The sequence below is a fragment of the Melozone crissalis genome, unplaced genomic scaffold (genome assembly GCF_028551555.1).
Source record: "Melozone crissalis strain CALT ecotype California unplaced genomic scaffold, PUWL_Pcris_2 ptg000012l_1, whole genome shotgun sequence".
In the NCBI taxonomy this organism is placed as follows: Eukaryota; Metazoa; Chordata; class Aves; order Passeriformes; family Passerellidae; genus Melozone; species Melozone crissalis.
In genome coordinates, this window is record NW_026535790.1 from 12995959 (window position 1) to 13020325 (window position 24367).

The window sequence follows — 24367 nt, forward strand, 5'->3', positions numbered from 1 at the left end:
GGCAGCCCCGCGGCTCGGAGGTGTCGGTGCGGCGGGGGCAGCCCCGTGGCTCGGGGGTGTCGGTGCGGCGGTGCCGGGGCCGGCCCGGAGCGGTTAAACCGCCGGGAGCGCCGCGCCGGGGCCGCTCCCTCACACCTGCCCGAGCCGCGCTGCCCGCCCTGGCCCGCAGGCGGCGCCGCGCGCCCGCCGTTGCCGCCCCCGCCCCGCGCCCCGGACCGCGGCGGGGCGGCCGCGCCCGGCGGAGCTGCCGGGGGAGGCGGCGGCCGGCGCGGCTCCCGCCCCGCCCCGCGTCCCCGCCATCCCCGCCCCGCCGGCCCCGCCCCGGAGGCCGGCACGCTGGCTCGCTCGCTGCCGGGGAACATGGCCGAAGTCGGGGAGGACAGTAGCGGGGCGCGGGCTCTGCTGGCGCTGCGCTCGGCGCCCTGCAGCCCCGCCGCCGCGCCCCCTCCCGGGCCGCCGCCCCCGGCCGCGCCGCCCGCTGCCTGCACCGGGCCGGTGCTGGCGCGGCTGCAGGGCCGCGAGTTCGAGTTCCTCATGCGGCAGCCGGCCGTCACCATAGGCCGCAACTCCTCGCAGGGCTCGGTGGACGTCAACATGGGGCACTCCAGCTTCATCTCGCGGCGGCACCTGCAGCTCAGCTTCCAGGAGCCGCACTTCTACCTGCGCTGCCTCGGCAAGAACGGCGTCTTCGTGGACGGCGCCTTCCAGCGCCGCGGCGGCCCGGCCCTGCAGCTCCCGCCGCAGTGAGTGCCGGGGGCCGGGGGCGGCGGGGCCGGGCCCGCTCCGCAGGGCAGGAACGGCCCCGGCGGGCGGAGAGGGACCCTCTGTCCCGGGGAGGGGATGCGGGGCTGGGCGGAGCGGGGGCTCCTTCCAGGAGGGGACGGGGAGGGGTTCCTCGACCCACGGAGCAGGCGGTGAGCTGCCCGTGTCCTGTGCAGGGGATGTGTGTCTGCCAGGAGAAGGGCCTGGGGTGATGGTGAAGGTCCACAGCTGATGAAGGAAACAGGGGTCAAGGGTCCCCCTGCCCACCAGGGGTCTCAGGGGATGGTGAGGGTCTGCCTCTGAACAAGGTGGAGGGCTTGAGATACCATTCCTCTGCTCACAGAGAGCCTTAGGGGGCAGTGAAGGTCCCAACTTGAAGTTGGTTACAGTGGGTGAAGAACACTCACCTGGTGGAGAGCTTGAGGTGCTGTTGAGGGACATCTGCCTGATGGGGTTCTGAGCATCAACATGGGATGTGCTCACCTTCCCAGCCTTGCTGCCATCTGTGGCTGAGAAAGAGGATGATGTTCATTGGGACTGGGGCTGCTCCCTCTGAGAGAGCCGTGTCTAGGGGAAAAGTGTGAAGAAGTGTAAGCCCTTCACTGGAGGATGTCCCCATGGTCATCGTCCTCCATGCTTGCCTGCAGACACACTCATGTTCAACTGGTGACTCTTAAAGGTTTCAGAAAGAGAAGAAGGAAAGACTCTCAGTGGGCTAAAACTTGTTACACCCAAGGCTTGTCTTCCTTGGAAGAGATCTAGTGGAAAAAGTTGGAAACCACTTTGCCAGAATTGCTTACTTAAGGGTTGGCAAATTAGATGTTGTTCTTGGTGTCTCTCTGGAGCAGCAGAAGAAAAGGAGTCAGGCCAAGATGGGAGTGATGCTGCTCACCAGGACAGCAGGTGTCCAAGGGTGACATTGCTTCCTTATGGAGGGGGAGAGGGATGCAGAAGGGTTTGCTTTGCCACCGGGGTCTGTGCTCTGTTAATTCTCTTGCGGCAAGAAGAATGAGGTTGATGTTATTCTACTTCTTCCTCTGAAAACATTGTTTATAGTTGCTGAGTGCTGTCCAGTGACTGCAGTGCTTCACCCCTGGGCAGCAGCATGATAGGGGTGGGTGATGTAATTCCTGTGTGCATCTCCTCAGGTTGTTCCAGACTGACTGTGCCTAATGCCATCTCTGAGTGCACTGTAGAGGCAGGAGGTTGGGGGGGTTGTTGTTTGTGTAAAACATCTGTTTTCATCTGTCACGTTTTGGCTTAGGTACTGTTTACCTCCAGCACCAGGGTCCTGGAGTTATCCCTCTCTCTCGCCAGCCTGTCGCTCAGGGGAGGTTTTTTAATTACTCATTTCCTCTGCAGGCTGCTTCATTTTGTACTTAGTAATTTACTTATAGCTCCCTAGCTGCTCACTCTCTGAGGCGTTTTGGTTTCTAACGTGTTTCATTTTCTAAAAGAGATGTCCTTTAGTGTCTGCTTAATTAATCTGGGTTTGTAAAACAAGACCACCCAAAGCCCTGGGCACTTCTGTTGTCGTTCCCTCTGGCTCTGGTATCTGTGCAAGCTCTCTGCTCCCTGTCATTCTGTTTCTTCACTTGGTTAATCATAAGCATTGTGACAGAAAACTATGTCGAACAGCAACCTCGTTGCTTACTTCTCTCCCCTTTGCTCCTGACTCCTGGAGTGGGAATGGCAACTTGCCTTCTGCGTTGCTTTAAAGGGAGGAGTTTAATGTACACTTCTGAACTCCACACAATAAGGCATCCTCATAGCTTGGCTGCTAGTTGAGCTACATAAATAAACTTGGTGCTCCTCCCTTTCTGACTTCCAGAGTAGGAAAATGTTTTGCATCAATCTAAAGGAATTTGCCCCCTTGCTTCTGTCAGGTAAACAACTCCTTACTGGCCAGTCAAGGGTTTTTAACTCCGACCAGGAAAAAGAAAATCTTGTTGAAGCTTGGCACACAGAGTCTTGATTGAGGCTTGAAACTGTCTGCTGTTGTCTCATTATCTCCACTCTTGAAAAATCAGGCAGTTCTCTCCCAGTCACCCTCTCCACACACACACACACAAAAATCTCTCCCCAGTAAACACAAAGTGCCATTTCTTTCCTGTAGAGAAGCCTGTGTGCTTACAGCTAATGTTGTCAGAAGGAGGACAAAGTGAGGACAGGTTGTAAGTACACAGATTTTACACAATGTTTTCTGCATATTATGGTAACACTCCTGCTGTGTTTGATACAGCCACACCTTTTCCGTGTACCAGCAGAATGTACAGTTTATGTTGAATATCAGGATTTAGTGACCATTCCATCCAATGTTTTAGAGAGAAGTCCTTGTGATGTGGGGAGCTCTTACTGGTAATGTTCTAAAAACCAGTTGTTTGAGTGGTTCTCCTCCCTTTTCCCCCCACACCTGTAAAGAATGGCAGAAATGTGCACAGTGCTGTTTTCTTTGGACCACTGCAGTCACTGCTGCTGTTACTTTACAAGCAGAGGAAATGCTTGTGCATCATGAGATCATGAATGGAAGCAGAGGGTTCCAGGAAAAAGTGTCTTTCAGTTGTAGTTCATACTATTCATCAAAAAATAGATGATGAGCTCATAAATTCTGTTTTCTGAGGTTCCTTCTCACTTTACTATTTCTGTGTAGAACTTCTCTTTTCTAAGTTTTCTACGTTTAGAAGTAATTCCTGAAATGTGTGGAGGATCTTGTCAGGAGGGCTTGGAAGGGAGGAAAGAGGGGGAGTTTGAGGCCTCTCTTGAAGTCTGTACTTACCTCCTGTCTCAACAGCCCTACTCAAAATCAAGGGCTTTTGAAAAGCTTTCTATCACTTCCCCCATCACCGTGGTGTGTGTGGATTCTCTGCTGTAACCAAGATTTTACTGCTGGGCAGGAGTATCACATTCCACAGCTGTGTTGTTATGGGAGGTTGTATTTCACAGATGTGATGACATAACTATACAGTGTAATTAAACAGTAATAACCAACAAAGAGGACATTTCCTAGAGGTTAATGACAGTTAGGAGCAAAGTGGGTGAAAGTGGAGGGCCTATGGTACAGCTGAAGATCCTTAATCAGTTTAATTAATAAGTGCCACACTACAGCAGACATTACAAATATAAATCAAGATGAAATGATGGAAGTACTTACATCAAAAATAAGTGCTTCAAATCAAATTAAGGATTTGTTAGAAACTCTTTTTATAGCTTGTGATGTTTTTTTAGCTGTGCTGATGGGAGCTGGAAATCTGTAGATAAATATCTGGGTATTTTTCTATAAGAAAGAGAGGAACTCAAAACTACCAGGAGAATATGCACTAGGTTTTAAAAACTCTTGATACCAACAAAAGTGTAAGATAGAGCAGGAACCATTAAGTGCAGTATTTTTTACTGTTGAAGACAGTAATTTCTTCAAATTTATGGTGTAATCAGGTGTTTACAGGATCAGGTTAATGATGAATTATTAACTTGTTCTTTGTTTTCTTCAAAATTGACTCTGTTTTAAAAATAATTGGCAGTAATAAGTTAGACACTTCAGTAACTAAAATAAGCATTTGTTTAGTTATTTATTTATTTTGTCCCCCAGAACAGAAGGAGCTGTAGCAGTTGAAAGTTTAACTTGCTAACCTGAATTTTAAGTAGCTATGAGTCAGGTCTTCAGATGCTCCTAAATACAAAAGTTCTATTGACTAAACCTGCAAGTGTTGCTTGAGCATAGCCTGATAATAGCACTTGAGCTTTTTGAACTGTGAGCTCAATAGATTGGAAAATGATGCTTGTCTGGGAACGTTTCATGGGATATTTGCTTATTGCTGCTGTGACCATTTAGAATTTTTGCAGTAGCATAATAAATGGAGCCTGAAGTTGGTGTTTTTCAGTGTAAATGAGTTCTTTCAGTATGAGGTTTCTAAGCATAAAAACAAGTTTTTAAACCTGTAGTTCTTTTAGCATTTTGGAAATAAATGGAGGAGCTTTTTTAGCTTGAGAATAAATTCAAGGGAAGTAAATATATGGATGTAGGAAATCAAATTAAAACACTGAGTTAAAATAAAAACATTATGTATATATGCCCCATAATAAATTGAAAACTTACCACGCATGTCAAGTTTTATTAAGAGCATGCTGCTTTATTTATAATAGGATTTTTCTAGGTGCTCAATAAACTTGACAAAAATAAATAGTCCAATACTCTGACCACACACCAAGGTGCTGATCCTGCAGAATTTTACACGTGCATTAATCTTTCCATATTGTGAGTACATGAGTTCCCTTTGGTGTTTGGGTAGCGGGGGTGTCTCAGCAACCAGAAAATGGAGAATTAGGTCCAATGTCTAAGGGATGTGGCTGCACAGTCTGACAGCCAGAAACTCCAGGCACTAATTCAAGTTTAGAAAGATGCCATATTCCAGGGAGATGGAGATGTGCACAGTGCAGTGCAGTGTTTTGGTGAGCTCACTGTGGTTGGAGCGGTGCCATCACGGTGGGCACGAGCGAGGGGAGGGTGTCCTTACAGCTGGGGGCAGCTGCACACCCTGTGTGCACACCAAGGAAATGCTGTGACCACAGAACCACCACTGCAGAACTAGTTGTTTCTGAAGTGCTGCATATGTATGTTGTCTCTGGTAGCTCCTCAGGTAGTTTTGCTTTTTAAATATTGCATTTACCTGCATTTGCAACAATTTTCGTGTTTTTGTTCTTTGAAATACGTTGTTTGCCGTGCTACAGCTTGTGGATGGTGGTTTTACTCTTGCTAGAAACTCTTTAAAGATTTGCTTTCTTAGTGCTTCATCTTGTATTTTTCATGCTCTTACTTAATTTCAAAGACTGTCTTTGAGAACAGGTTTTTTTGTTGCACAGCAAGATGTGATAAAGAATTACCTGATTTTAATTATGGAATTCATGTCAAGTAGTAATTTTTGGCTAAGCAGCTCAATTTGTCATGAGTTATATTAAACGTTTAAGGGAAAGTTTCTCTCATGTGAAACTGCTGCTCAATTTGTTGATTCAAAAATAGCTGTGCTGTAAGTCAGGTTGTGAATATAAACTAAGGTTATGCAAAACTCAGTGTATGTCCTTATGGATTCTTTTAAACCAGGCTTGGTTCAGCCTAGCTGATGTGTTGATTATGAAAAGATTAATCTAATGAGAACATGCCACACTTGTCTTGTACAGTTTTGTGTGGAGTCTCAGCTATAAAGTCATAAATGTGGATTCAAGTTGTGCTGGTGTAACTTCTTTGTGCTAGCAAACTCTTAATCATGGCACGTATCCTTAGGTGACTGTGGGTTCCTTCCTGTGGGCGCTGTTTTGTTTTCATATCAATCTAGAGGATGAATGAGTGTGAAAGTTCTTGCTTTTCTGAAAACGGGGAATAAAAATGATGAAATCTGTAGTAATTCATATCCTAGTTATTTTGGTGCCAGCTGTGTGAGCATACTCACGGTAGAGCATCTGTCCTGGTAACAAATCAAAATAATGCTGTTTGCTTTGTTTTTTTACCCTCCCTCTCCAGAAAACGTGATAGGCAGCCTTGCACTGAATAACTGAGGGCATAAATGACAAGCAGATTAATGTGCCTGTTGTCTTTGTCAGCAAGCTCCCAGTCACTGCTCCACTGGCCATTTGGCATCAGCGCTGTTCTGTGCGACACCAAATTCTCTCTCTCGGTGTTGCAGTTGCCTGGAGGAGTAGATGTGGCAACAGGATGTTGGTAGAGAACAGGGAACTACTTGAATTTGCCATTTATGCCATGCAAATAAAGGCTTATTGCTGGCCCAGGTGTGGTAATGAGTGTCTGCTACTGAGAGGAGTTTGTGCAGGGATGTCAGAGAGCAGAGCCAGCGAGGGTTTGGGGGCTGCTCTGTCACAGCCTGGGGTGACAGAGGGGACACAGGCTGGTGAGGTGCTTGTAAACCACTCAGAGAGCTGACAGTTCCCTCCAGCTGGCTTTCCTATTCTGGGGGGATCTCTGCTACCACTCAGCTCCATATCAGCTCCTCTGGCATGTGGTGATTGACTGAGTTCCTTCTGGCTCAGCGTCTGAGCAGGGTCTGGGTGTTCTGCCATCAGAGCCCAGGGGCTCCCTCACTAGAAATGCTTCACAGACCAAGCTTCACCTCACTGCTGGTTGGATGTGGATGAGACAGCTTTCCTTTCCAATCCAAGTGGAATTGTGGTTAAAAAAAGAAAAATCATGTGCTTTTGAGTTGGTGATGTTAATGAAAAGGGAGAAAATTTCTCATTTGCTTTTAGTACAGATTCTTTCCTTTCCTTCTCCTCAATAGCTGTCCAGAGCACAGAGGCTTCTCTCACACGTAGCCATGCCCAACACCAGCTCTGTTTCATTCTCTTTGGCTCAGTCCCTGTACATCCAGGAGTTTCCTGATGTTGAAAGACTCATGACTGAGATATCCACTGTAAAGAAAGAATATCCACTGTAAAGAAAGAATATCCACAGGGTATTGGGTGCTGAAGGTCTTTGTTTTCTTACAGTAGAATATGCTTTGCAGCAAATGCCTGAAAAGTCCTCTGAGCTTGTGCAGTGTTTTCTGACAGGTAAACTTAGGTTAAAATGTTGTTTTATGCATCTGAAATGGCTGATGGGCTCTGACTGCAAAACTGAAATCAGGAAAAATGTGGAGGTGTCATTTTTGCAGTGATTTTTTTTCTTTGACAAATTTGCAAGATGAAAAAGCTGAAGCATTTTTTTTCTGTCTCCTGAATGTGGGCTATGGAAAGGCATCTTGATGTACTTCCAGACGTGGTTAATCGACTAATTGTGAGTACAAATTATTGTCTGGTCTTAATGCATTCACTTCAGTCAATATTTCAGTATTAATCACTGAACTGTTGTTTCAAGTATTTATAAGTCTCCCTATTTCAGTTGACTGCAGACTCCTCATAAAAGCAGATTGATGAGATGCTTATAGAGCAGATGAATTTCTCCCTTAAGTGAATGTGAGTGAAAATTTCCATCCAATTGTATATTCTTTGTTTTCATAGTACAAATACAATTTTACTAATGTCAATTCACTCTTGTACACAAATGCTTTTTGCTAGTAATTCACATCTTTGGTTTCTTCAGAACAGCTCAGTAAATGCATGTGTGCATTCCTTCTGCATGGCACTTAATTTTTATGAAATACATATTTTATTGGACAGTAAAACATTTAAGTATCTTAATGGCCTAATTAATACTCTGTATCCACTTCTGTCATGTGTATTTTGCTCTTCGTTATCCTTCTGCTCCTTTTTTCATGTCCTCCTGCATTTTTCATCATAAAAATTTCAAGCAGTCTTGAGAGAGCAGTCTATTACAAGGCTGTTCTTTGAATATTCAGCAACTCTAAGATTTGATTGATAGTCCCTTTCCTCCCATCCTGTCTATTTTTAGTAACTTAAAAGCGAGTTTAATTTCTTGGGTTGTCCTTTGTTGTGCATGTGCAATTTACTTTGGTGGTTTTCCTCCCTCCTTTAAATGTACCAGATATGTAATTTTCATGTTCTTTGAGGACATCTTGACAGTTGGGGAGAAATAATGTACAAGTTAATTAGGAGCTCTGCCTTAGCTGAAGGAGCAAAGATGGACAGTCTTTGTCTGGTTCTGTTAATATATGCTGTGTGATTAGGATAGGAGGAGAAGTGGAAGGAAACTTTAAGCACATTGTTACCACTTATTATCCTGCCCCAGGAACCTTCTAGCATAAGAGCCTGATTTCATGTGCAAGTACAATCCACTCCAGCTTTTAGGACAGAATGAGGAGACAAAAAGCCTTGCAGAGGTGGTGTAAGCACTGTGGAAAAGGACATCCCTCCCCCTCTCTCTGAAATACAACCTTGGAGCTGTACCCCTTTTTTCTAATTCGTGCCACTTCAAGGAGAGCCTTGGGAAATCTTCCCACACAAACTGTTTTAATCTTCTATCTCCCTTTAGGCCACATACAGCAGCCACCAACAGTTTGTCTAAGCAGGACTGGACTCCCTGCAGAGCCAGTTTGTGCACTTGCTAAAGGAATTGTTCTTGAGCAACTTCAGGCCTTTCCTCTCTCGAGGGCATAAGAACTCTGGACTCTTACATGCTCGGAATCCTGATTGTGTGGGAGGAGGAAAGGACTAGAAACAGAAAGCAAATTTTGTCTCTACCTGATGGGTAGGCCAAAAATTATTTTGGTTTTCATGTTCAGTTTGAGGCGTAGCCCAAGCCAGTAAGGGTAGGCTCTTGGTGTGGGAGATGTTCCAACTGCTATTTATTTATTGATCTCATTCCTTTTTTTGATTGTCTCATGGCTGCTGTAACGTGGTGCTGGTGGCTGCCTGCCCACCGTGTGTAAAGGGTGTTGGCTCTCAACAAGCCTGGCAATTGGGTGGCTTTGCCTCCTTCTGCCTTGTCCATTCAGCTGGATAATTACTACAGCTCTTCTTCTCCCATCTCTCCCTCAGACACTGTCTAATGAGACAAGATAATGAAACTGTTTTAGTCCTGGGAAGACCTGCAAAGGAAGTCAAAGGCTGGCACATGCTTTGCTGCTAATGCCTTTATGGAATATTAAGGCAAGCACTGAAGTTTCGTTCAGGCATAGGAATTCCTAGGAGAAAATTCCTGATGGCCAGTGATTCAGTAAAAGAGCTGCTAGCATTTTTTGTGTGTATGATGTGTAAACAAGGCATATGCAGACAGGCTGTTGAAAATAGGCACAATCCAGTAATTAGACTTGCACATCATCTGTTTACAATTGTGTAAAAATCGCTGCAAACAGCCACAGGATGAAGTTGGGAAACAAGTTTGTTTTGGTGGATATTGATTCTGAATGTGAGGTCTCTTGTCACAAAGTGGGTGCATCCTCTTCTCCAAGAGACTGCAGTTTCTTCTCAATTTCTTCCTGCTTTGTTCTCTATTGCAAGAATGAGAATTCCTGTTAAAATCCTATAGCAGAAAATGGCCAGAATTCTGTTCCCCAAAAAGCTGATACTGCAAACTGCGAAGTTCATATAAATCTTCCACGTAAGGTACATCCACTAAAGTGTTTCCCTAATTCTGTATATTCTCCTGAAGCAAAGGGAGCATTAAACGATGCCATTAATATGACAAGATAACTCTCCAAAATTTTTGTAGTTTAAAAATAATGAAACCACTGGGGTGACAACTTCCACGTGCTGTGTTTTGCAAGAGTCATTGTCACTACAGTTGGTTAAACTCTTTTCAAGGACTAAACCCCTCAGCACAGTTTTACTGCCAGAATTTAAAATACCTTAGAAATCTTGTGATTGCTTTTATTATTTGCAATCTTAACCACATCCTGCTAGGTGGTCTTTCACAAGCCAATTCAGTACATCATCATCATCATCTGAATCATAGTAAAATTATTCTCTTTTTTAGTAGGCGGGAAGGTTGTGCCTGGGATTCTCTTTTATCCTTCATTTTAAATGTCAGTATTTGGAAGGATGCAGGTGGATGTCACTTTGTAGACACTTGTGTAAGAGACTGTTGCCCCAAATGTTTATTTGGCTCTGAGTCTAGAAGTTGTCAGCTTTTAAAACATTTAAACTACCCTCAGAGCTGTTTTAAAACAGTAATCCTGGCTTCCTCTACTGGGTATTGAATGGATTGTGAAATGTCTTCAGAGGGAGGGGAACGGACTTATGTGAACATTTTGCAAAGTTTTAACTCCATATGAGTAGTTTTTTATAACATACATTATTAGTACATTAGCTTTTCCAAATCACTTTCTAAATGAACTGAACCAGCCTCAAAGGAAAATACATCACAGTCATGCTCTGCGTGTTCGAGCCCTCTCAGAGAGCCTGATTGAATTCAAAGGTTAGTACCATCCCACACACAGGCTTTTTCTGGCATATAGATGTGGAAATTAGGAGGTTTTTCCTGTGCTTTACTGAGGTGATTTTGTTTTGCACAGCCTTTCCTAATGTGTTTATAGGTAGTTCCCTGGCTTTGGAAGGGTGAGTGTGCTAAATGACTTGTGTGAGACCTTTCAAGGTATTGGGCTGGCTACTTGATAGCAAACCCTGCTATGATGAATGGCCCATTAGAAGAAAGTTGATGGCATTGTAAATGAGATTTTACATAGAACCAAACTGCTCTAGTGTATCCAGCAAAGATGCTGAAACAAGTGCCTCTCTCTGGAAAGGTTATTAGGAGATTTTATGAACTGCTATTTTAAAACAGTTAATTTCCCCTTATTCTCCAGGGTATGAAAATTCCCCAAGAGTCTGGATGCTTGTAGTAATAAGGAAGGGTCTTCTTGAGGCAATGGGAGTTAGGATGAAAATGGGGGTAGAATTGAACTTGGCCAGACTTGTGTGGTGAAAGGGACAGGATCTGCAGCCAGCTGAAAGTTCCATGGCAGTTAAGCAAAGATTTAAAATTCTTGGTATTGAGTGAGGTATGGAAATGAATAACCAGTGCTTCTTGTAGAGGCCAACTGTGGCCCTGCAGTTGGTTCCATTCTGTCAGTACATATTTAATTCTAGGTGTACTGTTTAATTTCTTATTGAAAACAGAACTCTGTGTAGAAGCTGGTATAGGGAAGTTCCTCTGAACGTGGGTGCAGATGGGGCTTTTTTTTGGCACTGAGGTAGGTGTTAATTGTGGTTTATGATTGAGGGGGAAACATAGTTGAGTGTTTCTGCCAAGATGAGCAAAGAAGGAAAATAGTTAATATTGACCTTTTTCATTTTAACCAAGATCAGTGGGACCAGCAGAGGCTTGGAAAGACTCTCAGAAGGGCTCTTGAATTTCACAGAAGCAGGGAAGGAATGAGAGGTGGTGGCGGAGGCTGAGTCACTCTTGTGGTCTCTGCTGTGGTAGAATGGAAGCCAGACATAGGCTCTTATCTTAAGGTTTATCTTGGAGCAGGGAAAAATTGAGTGTGAATGGGGGCTAGGCAGCCTTTTCTGGTTCACTGCAGCAGAAAATGGGTACATGTGTGTGTGTTCCAGAGCTGGTGCTGAGTGTTTCTGTGCCATCTCTGGAGAGCAGTGTCAGACTCACTGCCTGGTGCTGCCATTGTAGCCTCAGTCCAGGAGCCTTGGAGCAGCCAGGGGCTACGTGTTGTCATTGGAACTGGGAGCTGTGCTTTGGCAGAGCTCCCTTAGGACTGGGGAAAGTGGGAGATGAGGAATCCTACACGTCAGACCTCTGAGCCCTTGCAAGGGATGAGCAAAACGTGTTCCTGACCCAAGGCTGTGCAGTGTCTGCCATTTCAGCCTTACAGTGTAGAACTTGATGTTTGAGGAAGGATCAGTGCAGGATGAGGTGGCCAGAGCAGAACTCAGAATTAAATGTCATCCTGCATTGTTTCATAAGAGTTGCCTTTCATTGTGCACTTGGATTTACTTAGTGGGTCACTAGTTACCATGGGGGTGGATGGACTAACCTTGTTTATCACTGTGCTGTATTTTTCCAATACCATAAAACCTAGGCTGCTGTCAAGCACACACTTGAAGTGTATTTATCTCCATGGAGTGCTTTTCTCTTTGAAACTTCTGTTCCACTCCACAGTCCTGCCAATTTGATGTGTACTTCAGCTTTGTTTAATGGCTGTTATCTGGTAGGGTTGGGATTTAGTTTTGCTTTGGCATTTTTCCCTTGAAACATCGCATTGGGATCTAAAATGAAGCTACTTTAGAACTGAACACTCAGATATATTTGTTTTTGCCTGTGTTGTTAGAGTGACAACCATTTAAACAAAGCTCTGTGTCCTCTGAATAAGCCCCAAACTTCTGGGAATGAAGAGTCCTCCAGGGCTGTGTGGAGATGCTGCCTTAAGACACATCTCAGCTCTTAGTCAGAGTAGGAGTGAGAAGTGTGATGTTGATTCTTCCAGGATGGACACTGGCTGAACAGGACTGAAATCCCCACTTCCTTGCAGCCTATTTTACAGCAGTCCATAGAGGCCAGTAATGACTAGAAGTTATTCACAAGTGTTTGAAGTGTGGAACTACTTATTCTGTCACCCAGTCTAAACAGCTACCCAGCCCCATTATAAATGTGGTTAAAATCCCTGGAGAGAGATCCTGTAAATCCTAAATACACGTTTACCACATGAGCAAGATGGGCTGCACTTGTAGAGAGAAACAATTGATCCTGCTGCCCCTGTGTTGATGTTTGTGGCTCTAGCATGTGTGGTAAGCAGGAGAGCAGGAGAGGAGTTAATTTTAGCTTGATTAGCAACACAGAAGGGAATCAAGATGACTGTTGTGAATCGCAGTGGGATGAGATCAATGAGGGTAGTTTATTTCCATGCATCTGAGTGGGTGTTCTAAGCAACTTAATTTTGCTTTTTTGTTTGTTTTTAAGAGAACCAAGAATGTTAATGCATTTAGTCCTTGAAATCCTTCCGTGGCTGCAGTCCTAGATACTTTAATGTTGTTGCATGGTCGTTGCTTTAAATGAGCACCAGGTGCTTGTGTGCTGTTCCCCAGCAGCTCTTTGTTTCTCTGCTCTCTGTTACCTGGCTCAGCAGCAAGTGGCCAGTGATTCTCAGTACTGCACTCTCCATTTTTCTCCTACTCACCTTTGTTTATATTCTGGAGCATGTTCCCAACTGTTTATGATTAAACATTGCTCAAACAGCCAGGGTAAGATTTATTGACACAAAGGAGGCTGGGAGGAGGGAGTGGCTGGCTGGTCATCTGCGTCTACTTGCAGCTGATAGTGAAGTTATTGACGTTGTCCACGTGTCTGTGCAATGGCCCTGGTGTGTCCCAGAGGCTGCTGTCCAAAATCACTGCCAGGGGCCTGATCCCTGGCAGCACAGCCTTTTTCCCTTTGTGTGACACAGTAAAAGCTCCAGCAAGGCGGTTTGTGTAGGTGATTCACTCCTTTCCCTTCAGCTTGGCCTTCTGGAAACACCCCTTGGCTCTTGAGGAGGGCTTCTCTATTCTTCTCTTGGTGGGATCTCTATTTTCTCTTGTTGATCTCCACAGAGGGAAATCAGGATTTGAAACATGCTAAAGGGGTTGTGACCTACTGGAGTTTTAAGTAGTGATCCTTTTAAAAAAGACATCTTGAAAAACATTGCTGTTATATGGAATGCACGGAAGTTCGAAATGGAAGATTGGAAAGTGAGCACTATTTAGGAAAATAAATTAAAATACAGAAATAGTAGAGTCAAAAAGAGACTGAGTTCATTTAAAAAAGCCTTTTTTGGAACTAAAGCAATTTGATTCCTGACCCCTCTTAGCTATGTACAAACCAGATAATTATTTAGCTTTTGGAGTATCTATATGTAGCATGTTAAGTTTTGGTTATTTATTTTCAAGTTACAGATACTGATAATTTTCAAGTTTTAGGAAAAAAAAATAAAACATAATATTGGCAAAATAGTAAAAAACCAACAGATTGATCAGCCTAACATGGAAAGGGATTTTTGCACTTCTAAGATTTGATGATACAAATGAGATACGCGCACGTGTTGCACGTAATTTACGTTTTCTCTGAAGATAAATATTTCTTGGCTGGTACAGAAATGGTTAAGATAGGATCTAGACCTCCACAGGTTGGAATACCTGATTAGAGCAGCCGTGGTACACAGGCTGTTGTGTGTTATATAAAGTCTCTTAACTCTCCTTATTTTTATGTATACAACCACACACACAACAAAATAACATAATAGGCTTGCTGTGTGTTACAGATGGTATCAGGCATCTGCAGTGCTGATAGTGAAACTTTCTGGTGCAGGCAGCCAACTTCATTTAAATAAAAGCCTCGTCTGCTCTTTGTGCCAGCCCACTTCTTCGGTGGCAAACTTTCATATCAGGTTTTTGATGTCAGGCCACTCGTTCTGACACATAAAACACCTCCCTGTTCCCAAGCTTCAAAATAAACAGCAGCTTTATGGTTAATTTTAGCCTTTAAGGACATCTTACTAAATGTTCTCTGCAGGTCTGTTAACACCCCTGGGAATGCAACTGCAGGGCTTTTCAGCACTGAAAAGCTGAAAGGCAGAATAAATGAGAGGGTGGAATTGTCTGGCAGAGTGTGGTGCTGGGTGAAGATGTGGCTTGCCATATGACACACAGAAAAAAATTCACTGTAACTCAACTGTGCTCAGAGACATGAAGTTGTTTATAGTAATGACTAGACAGCAGAACAGAGCAGCTTCTGTAAGGCTGTGCTGGAAGTGGGGCCAGAATTCACCCTGGGGAGCCTTTAATAAAAATAATCAAACAAAACCCCTATCCAATATTGATCAAAAGGTAGATGTCATTGATGCAGATTAATTTATTTCGATCTGAAAGCTGATTTTTGTGGGTGTAGGCAAGACCTGAGGCTCCTACATTTAGCACCTTGGCAGACTTGAGGTGGCTCTTCCCTGTCTGTACTCCATGAAATCTGCCCTACGTGCTGCTGACCTGCAGTGTGCTGGTGTGCAAAGCAACAGGAGCTCTTGGGAAGGGAGCAGGAATTTGTGTTCTGATAGTCAGCCCTGTGCCCAGTGCTCCTGCTTTGGAATGAATGGCATATTTTGAAGCTGACTCCAATGTTTTGAAATGTGAAGCTGAGGGAGGTACAATTACAGCACCACCTCTTTGTTTCTCTCTGCCCAGTGGATGGACACCCAGTAATAACCATGTTGTGTTGTCATCAGTATTTCAGAGGTGACTTTTGTGGTGGGCTTCTACAGAGACCCTTCACCTTAATGGTGTTTGTTTTAAAAGCCTACTAATTATATTCTTTTGATTATACCATGGCTTGGTTTCTGACATCAACATGCTTATAATTTGTCTGGAAATAATTGTCAAGATTTTTCTGGATCAATTTTAATGTAAGTTTTAGTCATTGAGGCTTTTTACGTTTTAAAAAGATAAGTGAATCAATCCTTATCAGGTGTGGATTGAGTTTGTAAATAACTGGTGATAGTGATGGTATTTTGAGAATACCCTTCAGCTTTTTTTGCAGACAATAAGGTGAATGAACAGACACTTGGGGCTGGCTTATGGTTGCTGCTGAAAAACTATCAGAAAGGTCGTTTTTGAAAAGGCACATTTCTGACCATTTGCACTTTGATGGCTCTCTGGAGAAGACTGGAGCAGCTTCTAGTTGGGGTTGTTTTGGCATTGGGATGAGCAGGATTATTACAAGATGCATCCTGCCAAGCTGGGGATAGTGGAATCTGGAGAAAACCTGTCGATAATGGTAATTCTTCAGGCAGGGTGGCGACTTCAGAGGGAGCCTCCTGCTATTCCTGCTGGCTCTCCATTAGCAGATTGAAACACCCTTCTCAGCAGTTCTGGCACTTTCTCCCCTGCTCTTCTGTGAGCTGCTATTTTGATACTCCATGAATTTATTCCCTGACCTTGTTGCAGTGTTTCATTACACTGAAGAAGTAGCACCTATAGTATCTTACCTGGTTTGCTCTTTTTTTCTCTTTTCTGTGCTGTTTTACTCAAAGGGGAGAATCTGAAAGTGAAGCTGTGCTTGATGTCTCAAATAATTTTCAAAGAGTGGAATCAGAACATTAATAAAGAGATGTAAGGAATGTAAAATAAAGACATATATACAAAAATACAGCTCTTGAATCTTCACTGCTAATTCTCCAGTGTGAAGCAGCCTCCAATGTTCTCACTTGAATGAAAAATTAACTCAATTTATCCATTAGCTCTCTGACAGCAATTGAAAGGGTTGCTAAAAAAGATAAGAAAATGTGGGAAAGATGTGTAGAATAAAATGACTGTTGAATCTTCACAGCATGATATCTACAGAGCAAACCCTCCTGAAGGTTTTACTTTTAGCATCCATTTGTTGGAGCCTAAAACCAAAATGCTTATCATCTTCTGTGTGCTTTTAAAAAAGATAATATATGAACCAAACCAGCATTTTGTAGTTCTTTGGCTTGGGCTTCTGGGATCTCTTTTCCTTTTTAGCCTTTCTTACCAGCCTGGGGGTGTTTATGCTCCTTCCCCCCCAGCACCTGCTTGGCTGAGTTTCACTCGCTGCCTTTTCCTGGGCTGGGCAGTGCAGTGCTGCTGTCAGGGGATGTCTGCAAGGACTGAGGGATCACAGATATTTTCTCTGTACATCTGTGTGTGCCTGCTGCTGGCAGGGAGAAGAATCCCAGAGCCTGGCCAAACTTTGCTGTGAGCTTTGCTGTCTTCAAAAGGAGTTTGCTAAAATACCTTCTTGAAAATCTGCCTCTGTGTGGAAGTGTTTCTCAATTTGTTTGAACCTTGATGAAATGGCATAGAGGGAAGCCCTGTGCAACTGTGCTCAATAGAAACATTCATTACAGCTAATTTACTTGGTGCTTTTAAGAGATGTAGCTATTCATAAGTTGTGGTTTTGCCTGATGCTGCAGGTAGTATTTGTTTTAAGTAGATACACTTGCCTGCACACGCTCTTTGCCCATCTGAAATCTTGTCTGGCTGTGTTGGGTACCTGGTTTTAAGCTTGGTGATCTGCAGTGTTAGGCAAATCCCAGTGTAACCTGGGTGCCTTCTCATTAAGGGAAAAAACCCTTTATTGTGCATACAATTCCAGCTAAACAGTAACAAGGAGCATAAAGAAAAGGTCTTGATTGTGACCAAGAAATGGCAATTTTGAATTTTCCTGAAGCATTATCCTTGTTCAGCCATCTTACTGCACTTGCTTTCTCAAGGTTATTCAGTGAATAAGCTCAGGAAGCACAAAGGCACTAAACAGCATTGATTTTGCAGCGTGCAGAGCCTGTGTATCCCATCTGAGATAAACACAAACCCACTCCTGCTCCTGCAGATGGGCCCTGCCAGTTGCCATGGGAGGATTGCCATGGGCACACGGCCACGGGAGGCTCCTGTTGGAATGCAGAAAACATTTTGGATATTTGTTTTGTCCCCTTGTACACAGCTGAGTGACTTGGGATTTGAAATAATTAGGCTGAATGTTTTTTTTAAATGGTGACTTCTCTGATTCAGGAAGTTTTGAAAATTTCCAGCCTGAGAGTATCAGCATGTGGCTGATGTGATTTGCCTGATAAAGACCAGAGCTTTTCTCAAAATGAATGAATTGCAGTTTGTTTTCTGAAAGGAGAATGCAGCCTTTGGATCATGTGTTGCTTAAATCTGAGTCTGTGGTTACGTGCTCTGTCTTTTTTATAGTCCATGACAAACCTGCAACATTTTTGCTGGTACGTTCTTCTCTCCTTTCTCTGCTTGATATTTTTCCCTCCACCTTCTCTGTGCTGGTGGTGCCATCTGGAAGGCAAGCTAAGGGATCTGATCTGCCTGGCAACTTAGTCCCACCAAAAAGGAGATGTATAAATATTCCATCACCTGGTTTGCCTTGCTGTGCAGAGGTTTGGGTGGTACTGTTGGCACGAGGGTGGGACTGAGAGGAAATGGCAGAAGAGAAGAAATGTTGGTGGAGTGAAGGAAATGCCTCTCACAGCAGAGAATCAGGTTTAGATTGTGTTAAAATAAATCTACATGAGATTGAGTGACACAATTGATATCTCTTTGGGGAGATTATTTTTAAGGCAGACAAAACCAGTGAGCCATCCATGTGAGACACAGAATTTTACCCAGTTTCCCGTTACTCATCCCAGCAAGTCCAGGAAAGATTAGGATTTCCAGCTAACTCAGATGTATTTCAGGGGAAAGACAGAAAATCCTTCCAGTAATCTGGAATTTATAGGGTAGTCAATAAAAATTCCACTGAATTGGCTATGAGGAGTTCCTGATGACTTCAGTGCGAGTTTGCCTTTACTAAAACTGGATTTACATTATTCCTAGCACAGGAACAATACCTGAGGCAATGCCAGGGACCCCACAACACTGATGTTCAGCTACTTGTGCATCTGCTGGAACATGGCAAGAGAAATAATTGCTGGAACTTTTTCTGTAAGAAATTCCCTACAGAAGAAAATTTAAATTCATGAAGTAGAAGTAAGACCACTGTTTTTGAATTGAACTAATTATTTCAAACATGAGCTCACTCTCATATGCACACAGGCAGTTCTGGTTCAGTCTTGGCTGACAGATGAACTCCTTTGTGTATCTGCAGTGTTAAACATGACAGCACATACTAAATACAGTGAGTGTGCTGCAAAGCATGCAAGGCAAGTGTTTTGTGAGCTCAGGGTAACTCTGAGGTTAGGAACCAGTCCTCCAGATCTAAACTCATGTGGTGACTTACAAATTAATTATGACCAAACATCACAATAGGTTGCTCTGTCATTGGAGCAGTGGGGGAGATCACTGTACTCCTTTATTTGCAGATGATCTCAGTGCTTTTTAAATCTAGTTTTCTGTCAGTTATGTTACAAAGAGTAACAGTGATTCTTCTAGCTTTTCCTCTCACTGAACAATAGTGGAAAATACCAGAGGCGTTTTTGCAGGCAGCTCTGCAGTTTATTTCCTTATCCTGCTGCTGTTTGGCCAAGTGCATGTCTTGCCTTTCTTCAGATTGAGTTGATTCATTACAGGAAGAACAAATGTGGGTTCTGGACTTCACCATTTACTTGCAGACCCTTTGCTTATCTCTTCATGTATACAACAAATGATTTTACCAGCCATAAGGTATTTCTCTGTGTGTTTGATAAAGGACTTTATGGGCAGGTTTTCAATATGATTTCTCTGCTTAAACTGCTCAGATCAGGAGAACAGTTGAAAGGGAAATAGCAAATGCTGAAAACCCTTTACTTTTAGACTGCGGTAATCTCCAAAATGAACCAAGCACTCTCAAAACTCTGGCACTTACACTGTCTGTGTCCCGTAGCCAAAGAGTTGTGTAAGGAAAAGCATTATAGTGACTCTTAAATTACCATGGTGATAGGCACATGCTTGTGATGTGTATTTAGACTAAAAGGAATAAAATGCATCTGTCTTCTTTCCTCCAGAACTCTCTGTAGCCTCAGTGCACTTTTTGTTTGGTGGAGATAGCACTACCCAAGTGGGTGATATAACTGGCTTCTTACTGGAATTGCTTACTGAGTGCTGTTTAGGGGAAAAATTGTAGGGTAGGGAGTGGAACAGGAAATGTTGGATGATATTATTATTATTATTATTATTATTATTATTATTATTATTATTTTATTGCAAGGGAGGGGTGAATAGTACCTAATCTCCAGTGACAGCTCAGACAGCTTGCAGAGCTTGTTGTATGGTTTTATGACAATTGTTCAAACTAATATTCATTTTAATTCACTTGTGATTGAAAGGTGGTTTTTGTACTTGTGCTTTTGCCCACCTTGCTGCTTCAGTCTGCTTAATTCCAGCAACATATTCATTTTGAGCAAAATACTTGTGTTGATTATTCCCCTTGGGATGTAAGCGTTGAGTTTATTTTTGTGAAGGCAGAGAACATTGATTTGGTTATTTTACTTACTGAAATGGGAGACATCCTTCTCAATATTTTGCAGTTGAAGTGATTTGTTTTGTACTGGGTGATGCAGTGAGGCTTTGTGCTGTACAAAAGCTGAAGTTCTGAAAAGCATTGCTGTCCCTGGGCAGAGTGCAGCATCACAAAGCAACAAGTCTTGGTCAATAAATGCTCCCAGCTCAGCTGTTGCAGAGGTCACAGCAATTCTCAGAGCCTTGTTTTTGAAGAAATTAGAATCTCAGGTAGTAATTCTTATCTCAGTCTGCTTATCTCTCTGTGGGCAGGCCTTCAGGGCTTAGATATATGTTTAGTTAAGTGAAGCAAACTGTTATCTTTTTCTAACCAAATTTAGTTTCATTTTTGATGCACAGGTGCTTAAACTTTCCCAGTGAGTCTTTTATGTTGTCCAAGGCACGTCCTTTCACACTGCTTCAAAGGGTTTTGTGAATAGGGAGTGGATTTAGGATTTTCATAGACGCAGGCTTGTGGTTCTTTTCTTAGCTGGTTACAGAAGAGAAAGAAAAATGGGTTACAGGAGGTAATTGGGCACTTTTCTGTAATGGCTGCTCTGTACAGCACCTGCACATTGATTGTAGCCTGAAATGTTGGTATTTATGGTACACATTCACTGAAAGGGTGACAATTGTCCATCTTGCCCTCCACAGAATTATGTCAGGTATCTTGAAATAGGTGGTAAGGGTGATAGTCTGACCATGAGATGACTGACAGCAAATTCTCACTTGTTCTGAGAAACCCAACATGATTTTGCAATTTTGTGCATGGAAATAGTACTGAATTCTTTGGGGTGAGCTATGTGTTATTGACACAAAACTAATGATTTTCAGAGAAATTACAGGGAACAGAGAAACAGCTGTTTCATGGGGGTTGTTTGGGATTTTTTTTTACTTTTACAAGGGTTTTTGTGGGCACTCTTGGTCAAACTTTAGCCAGTAATGGCACAGTTTTGTATCATCATGACGTGCGCTGTGGTTACAGCTCTGGCTGACCACTTCTGCTGAATCCAAGGTATTTACTGATTGTAGAGATAACTGCCCCATCCTCAAGAGCTGGACTACTGTCCCCTCACATCACAGAATTGTTTAGGTTGGAAAGAACCTTTAAGATCGCTGAGTCCAACCATTCTCCCTGCACTGCCAGTGGCACCACTGAACCATGTCCCCAAGTGTCACATCCATAGGTCTTTTAAATCCCTCCATGTCCCCCAGTGCCATATCCATAGGTCTTTTAAATCCCTCCATGTCCCCAGGTTTAGACCACTGAACCATGTCCCCAAGTGCCACATCCATAGGTCTTTTAAATCCCTCCATGTCCCCCAGTGCCATATCCATAGGTCTTTTAAATCCCTCCATGTCCCCAGGTTTAGACCACTGAACCATGTCCCCAAGTGCCACATCCATAGGTCTTTTAAATCCCTCCATGTCCCCCAGTGCCATATCCATAGGTCTTTTAAATCCCTCCACGTCCCCAGGTTTAGACCACTGAACCATGTCCCCAAGTGCCACATCCATAGGTCTTTTAAATCCCTCCATGTCCCCCAGTGCCATATCCATAGGTCTTTTAAATCCCTCCATGTCCCCAGGTTTAGACCACTGAACCATGTCCCCAAGTGCCACATCCATAGGTCTTTTAAATCCCTCCATGTCCCCCAGTGCCATATCCATAGGTCTTTTAAATCCCTCCATGTCCCCAGGTGCCACATTCACTCATCTTTTCAATCCCTCGGGGACAGTGGTTCTGCCCCTGCCTTGGGCAGCCTGTTCCAGTGCTTGACAACCCTTTAGGTGAAGAAATGGTTCCCAGTGTTCAATGTAAACCTCCCTTGGCACAAGGTTTTGTGGCTGTTTCTTCTTATCCGGCTGTTTGTTATTTGGGAGCAGAGCCTGACTCCCCCGGCTGTGCCCTCCTGTCAGGAGCTGTGCAGAGCCAGAAGGTCCCTCCTGAGCCTCCTTTTCTCCAGGCTGAGCCCCTTCCCAGCTCCCTCAGCTGCTCCTCATGGCCTTGTGCTGCTCCAGACCCTTTCCCTTCTCCGGACACGCTCCAGCCCCTCCATTCCTCCCTGAACTGAGGCCCAGAGCTGGACACAGCGTTTGAGGTGTGGACAGTCCCTGCCCTGGTCCTGCTGGTCACACCAGTGCTGATGCAAAGTCAGGGTGATGGAGGGAAAGCTTGAGATACTGAGTGTCAGCAGGGTGGTTACAGTTTCTGTTTAAAAAGAAAAGGGCTCTTGCAGACAGTCATGCTTAAGCAGGTTTTGAATGAAACCTGGGGCCTGTGGTGCTGTCTGATTCAAATTGTAAAAAGTGATATTTTTAACAGAGCACCTCCTGCAATGTTTCTCGCTCGACCTGCATCTCAGCACTGTACCACAGATGCTCCTGGTGCAGTTATACCCCCAACATTCAGGAATAACAGGATTTCATAAATTATGGAGAGATAAAGTAGACAAAGATGGTACCAACTTGCTGATTACAACACGTGTTGTAGTTCCAGCTTACTTTTCTGGTTATTTCTTTTGCATGATGAACTGGAATGATGTTTATATATAACATAACGTACTACATTATGTTTATATATATATAACAGTATATAAATATCATTCCAAGTTTTATATATGCATGTTATATGTATATTTTATATATATGTTTCACCTTGGCTTTCTCATGATTTGTCTTCTTTTGTCACTGTGCTTTTCCTCAGTGTGAATGTAAAAGCATAAATCCAGCACAGTTTCCTGCCTCCTTTTAAAATCTTTAAATAGCCTTTTCTTGCTGTCATGCAGCAGATCTTAGCAGAAGTCATTTGGTGCTAACAGAGCTCAGGGTGCTTTAACAAAGAAGTCAGTGACTGTAATAGCTTCTATTGAACCTGGTACTATGTTTTGGCAAATGCGTCTCCATTCCCTTTGCATCTGTGAGTAAAAGGTGCTTTGAGGAGGAGGAAAATGTCTGCTTTTTATAGAGCCATGCAGGGGATGCAGTCATTTTGTTGGGTTTTGTCCCCTAACCATCTTTCCTGAAGTCTGCTGTAGGGTGACTGTTTATGTAAAGTCTAGTGTTTCCTAGCACTTTATTTTCAGACTTTATGCAGATGAAATGTTTGTGGTCACTGTCACTGGTTCACCACATGAAGGATGCCTAATAGCATGGGAGCTGCTGTGCTGTCAGTGGGAGGAGCTCACCCAGGAAACTCTTGGAAAAATCTGTCTTGTGTAAAACAAGCAAACAAAGTTCTAGCAACATCTTTTATGTGACTGTAACCATGTGTGGAATGTGCACTCCTCCTCTCCCCCTTGGTCTCCAGTGTATATATAGCATGCATTCAGCCACTTGTATGGATTTGTGCACTCCAGCAGGCAGCATGGAGCCAGCAATCCATTTTCTGTGACTGTCTCCTGCCTGTAGTCCAAGAAGACAGGAATTTCTGTGCAGTTTGTGGAGGTTGAGGAGGCTGTTTGTGTGTTTTTAGTTTTAACACAAACTAAAAGAAAAGAGAAAAGCTTTCTATTCTCACTGCCTTGCAAGGCATCCTAGAGAAACTGGAACCCACAAGGAACTGATGAATGTGCCTTACTATAAATGTGATTTCAGTCCATATGATTGCTGTGGCCAGGGATTGATTGCAGCACACACCTGTCTGTAGCTGATTATTGAGTAAACTCAGCAGATCTGTAACTGAGGCAGGCTCCTCCTGCCCATAACAAGACCAAAGATTTTGCCATTAATTCATCCATCTAATCTGCTGGAAATTTCAGAGGTGTGTGAAAGAATTGCCTCTTGGGCACCCTTGAAAATACCAGTTAACTTCATTATGCTTTTTATGTTGAGTCTAATCTGTGCTTTCAGATTGATCTTCTTCTCATAATGAAAATGTTAAGCAGGAGTAAAAGTTGTTATTGCATCTTTGATAGGAATCATGCAACATGGATCAAATAGTATAACTCAGTTTAAATAACATAAATAATCTTAAGGACTGCATGCTCAGTTCTGCTTGGGTTGTCTGTCTTGTCCTGCTTATCTTCTGTAGAAGTGTAGTTCTCAGAGGTTTAAGTCCTGCACTAATGTGCCTCACTCCCAATTAGGACTACCTGGTATAATTTAAGTTTATCCTCTTGGTTGGAAAGAGGGTAATTAAGGGAACAATAGGAAAGCTTATTAAAATTGCATTCAGGTTCAATGGTGTGAAAAGTGAGCTTCCTGTGACAAGATGCTCCCAAAATCATGTTTTTCTGATTTCTCAGTGACTCGGTTCCCCAGCATTAGGCTGTATAGA

At 43.5% G+C, this 24367-nt stretch overlaps 1 protein-coding gene across 1 annotated transcript in view; it reads left to right on the forward strand.

Annotated features, from left to right (window-relative positions):
* Window positions 1-360: 360 nt before the first annotated feature.
* The window catches only part of FOXK1 (forkhead box K1), a 47915-nt gene continuing 23908 nt past the window's right edge, over window positions 361-24367 (forward strand). Inside the window, exon 1 of the mRNA XM_054270760.1 lies at window positions 361-743. Within this exon, the coding sequence (XP_054126735.1) occupies window positions 361-743 (383 nt within the window). The remainder of the gene's footprint in view (window positions 744-24367) is intronic.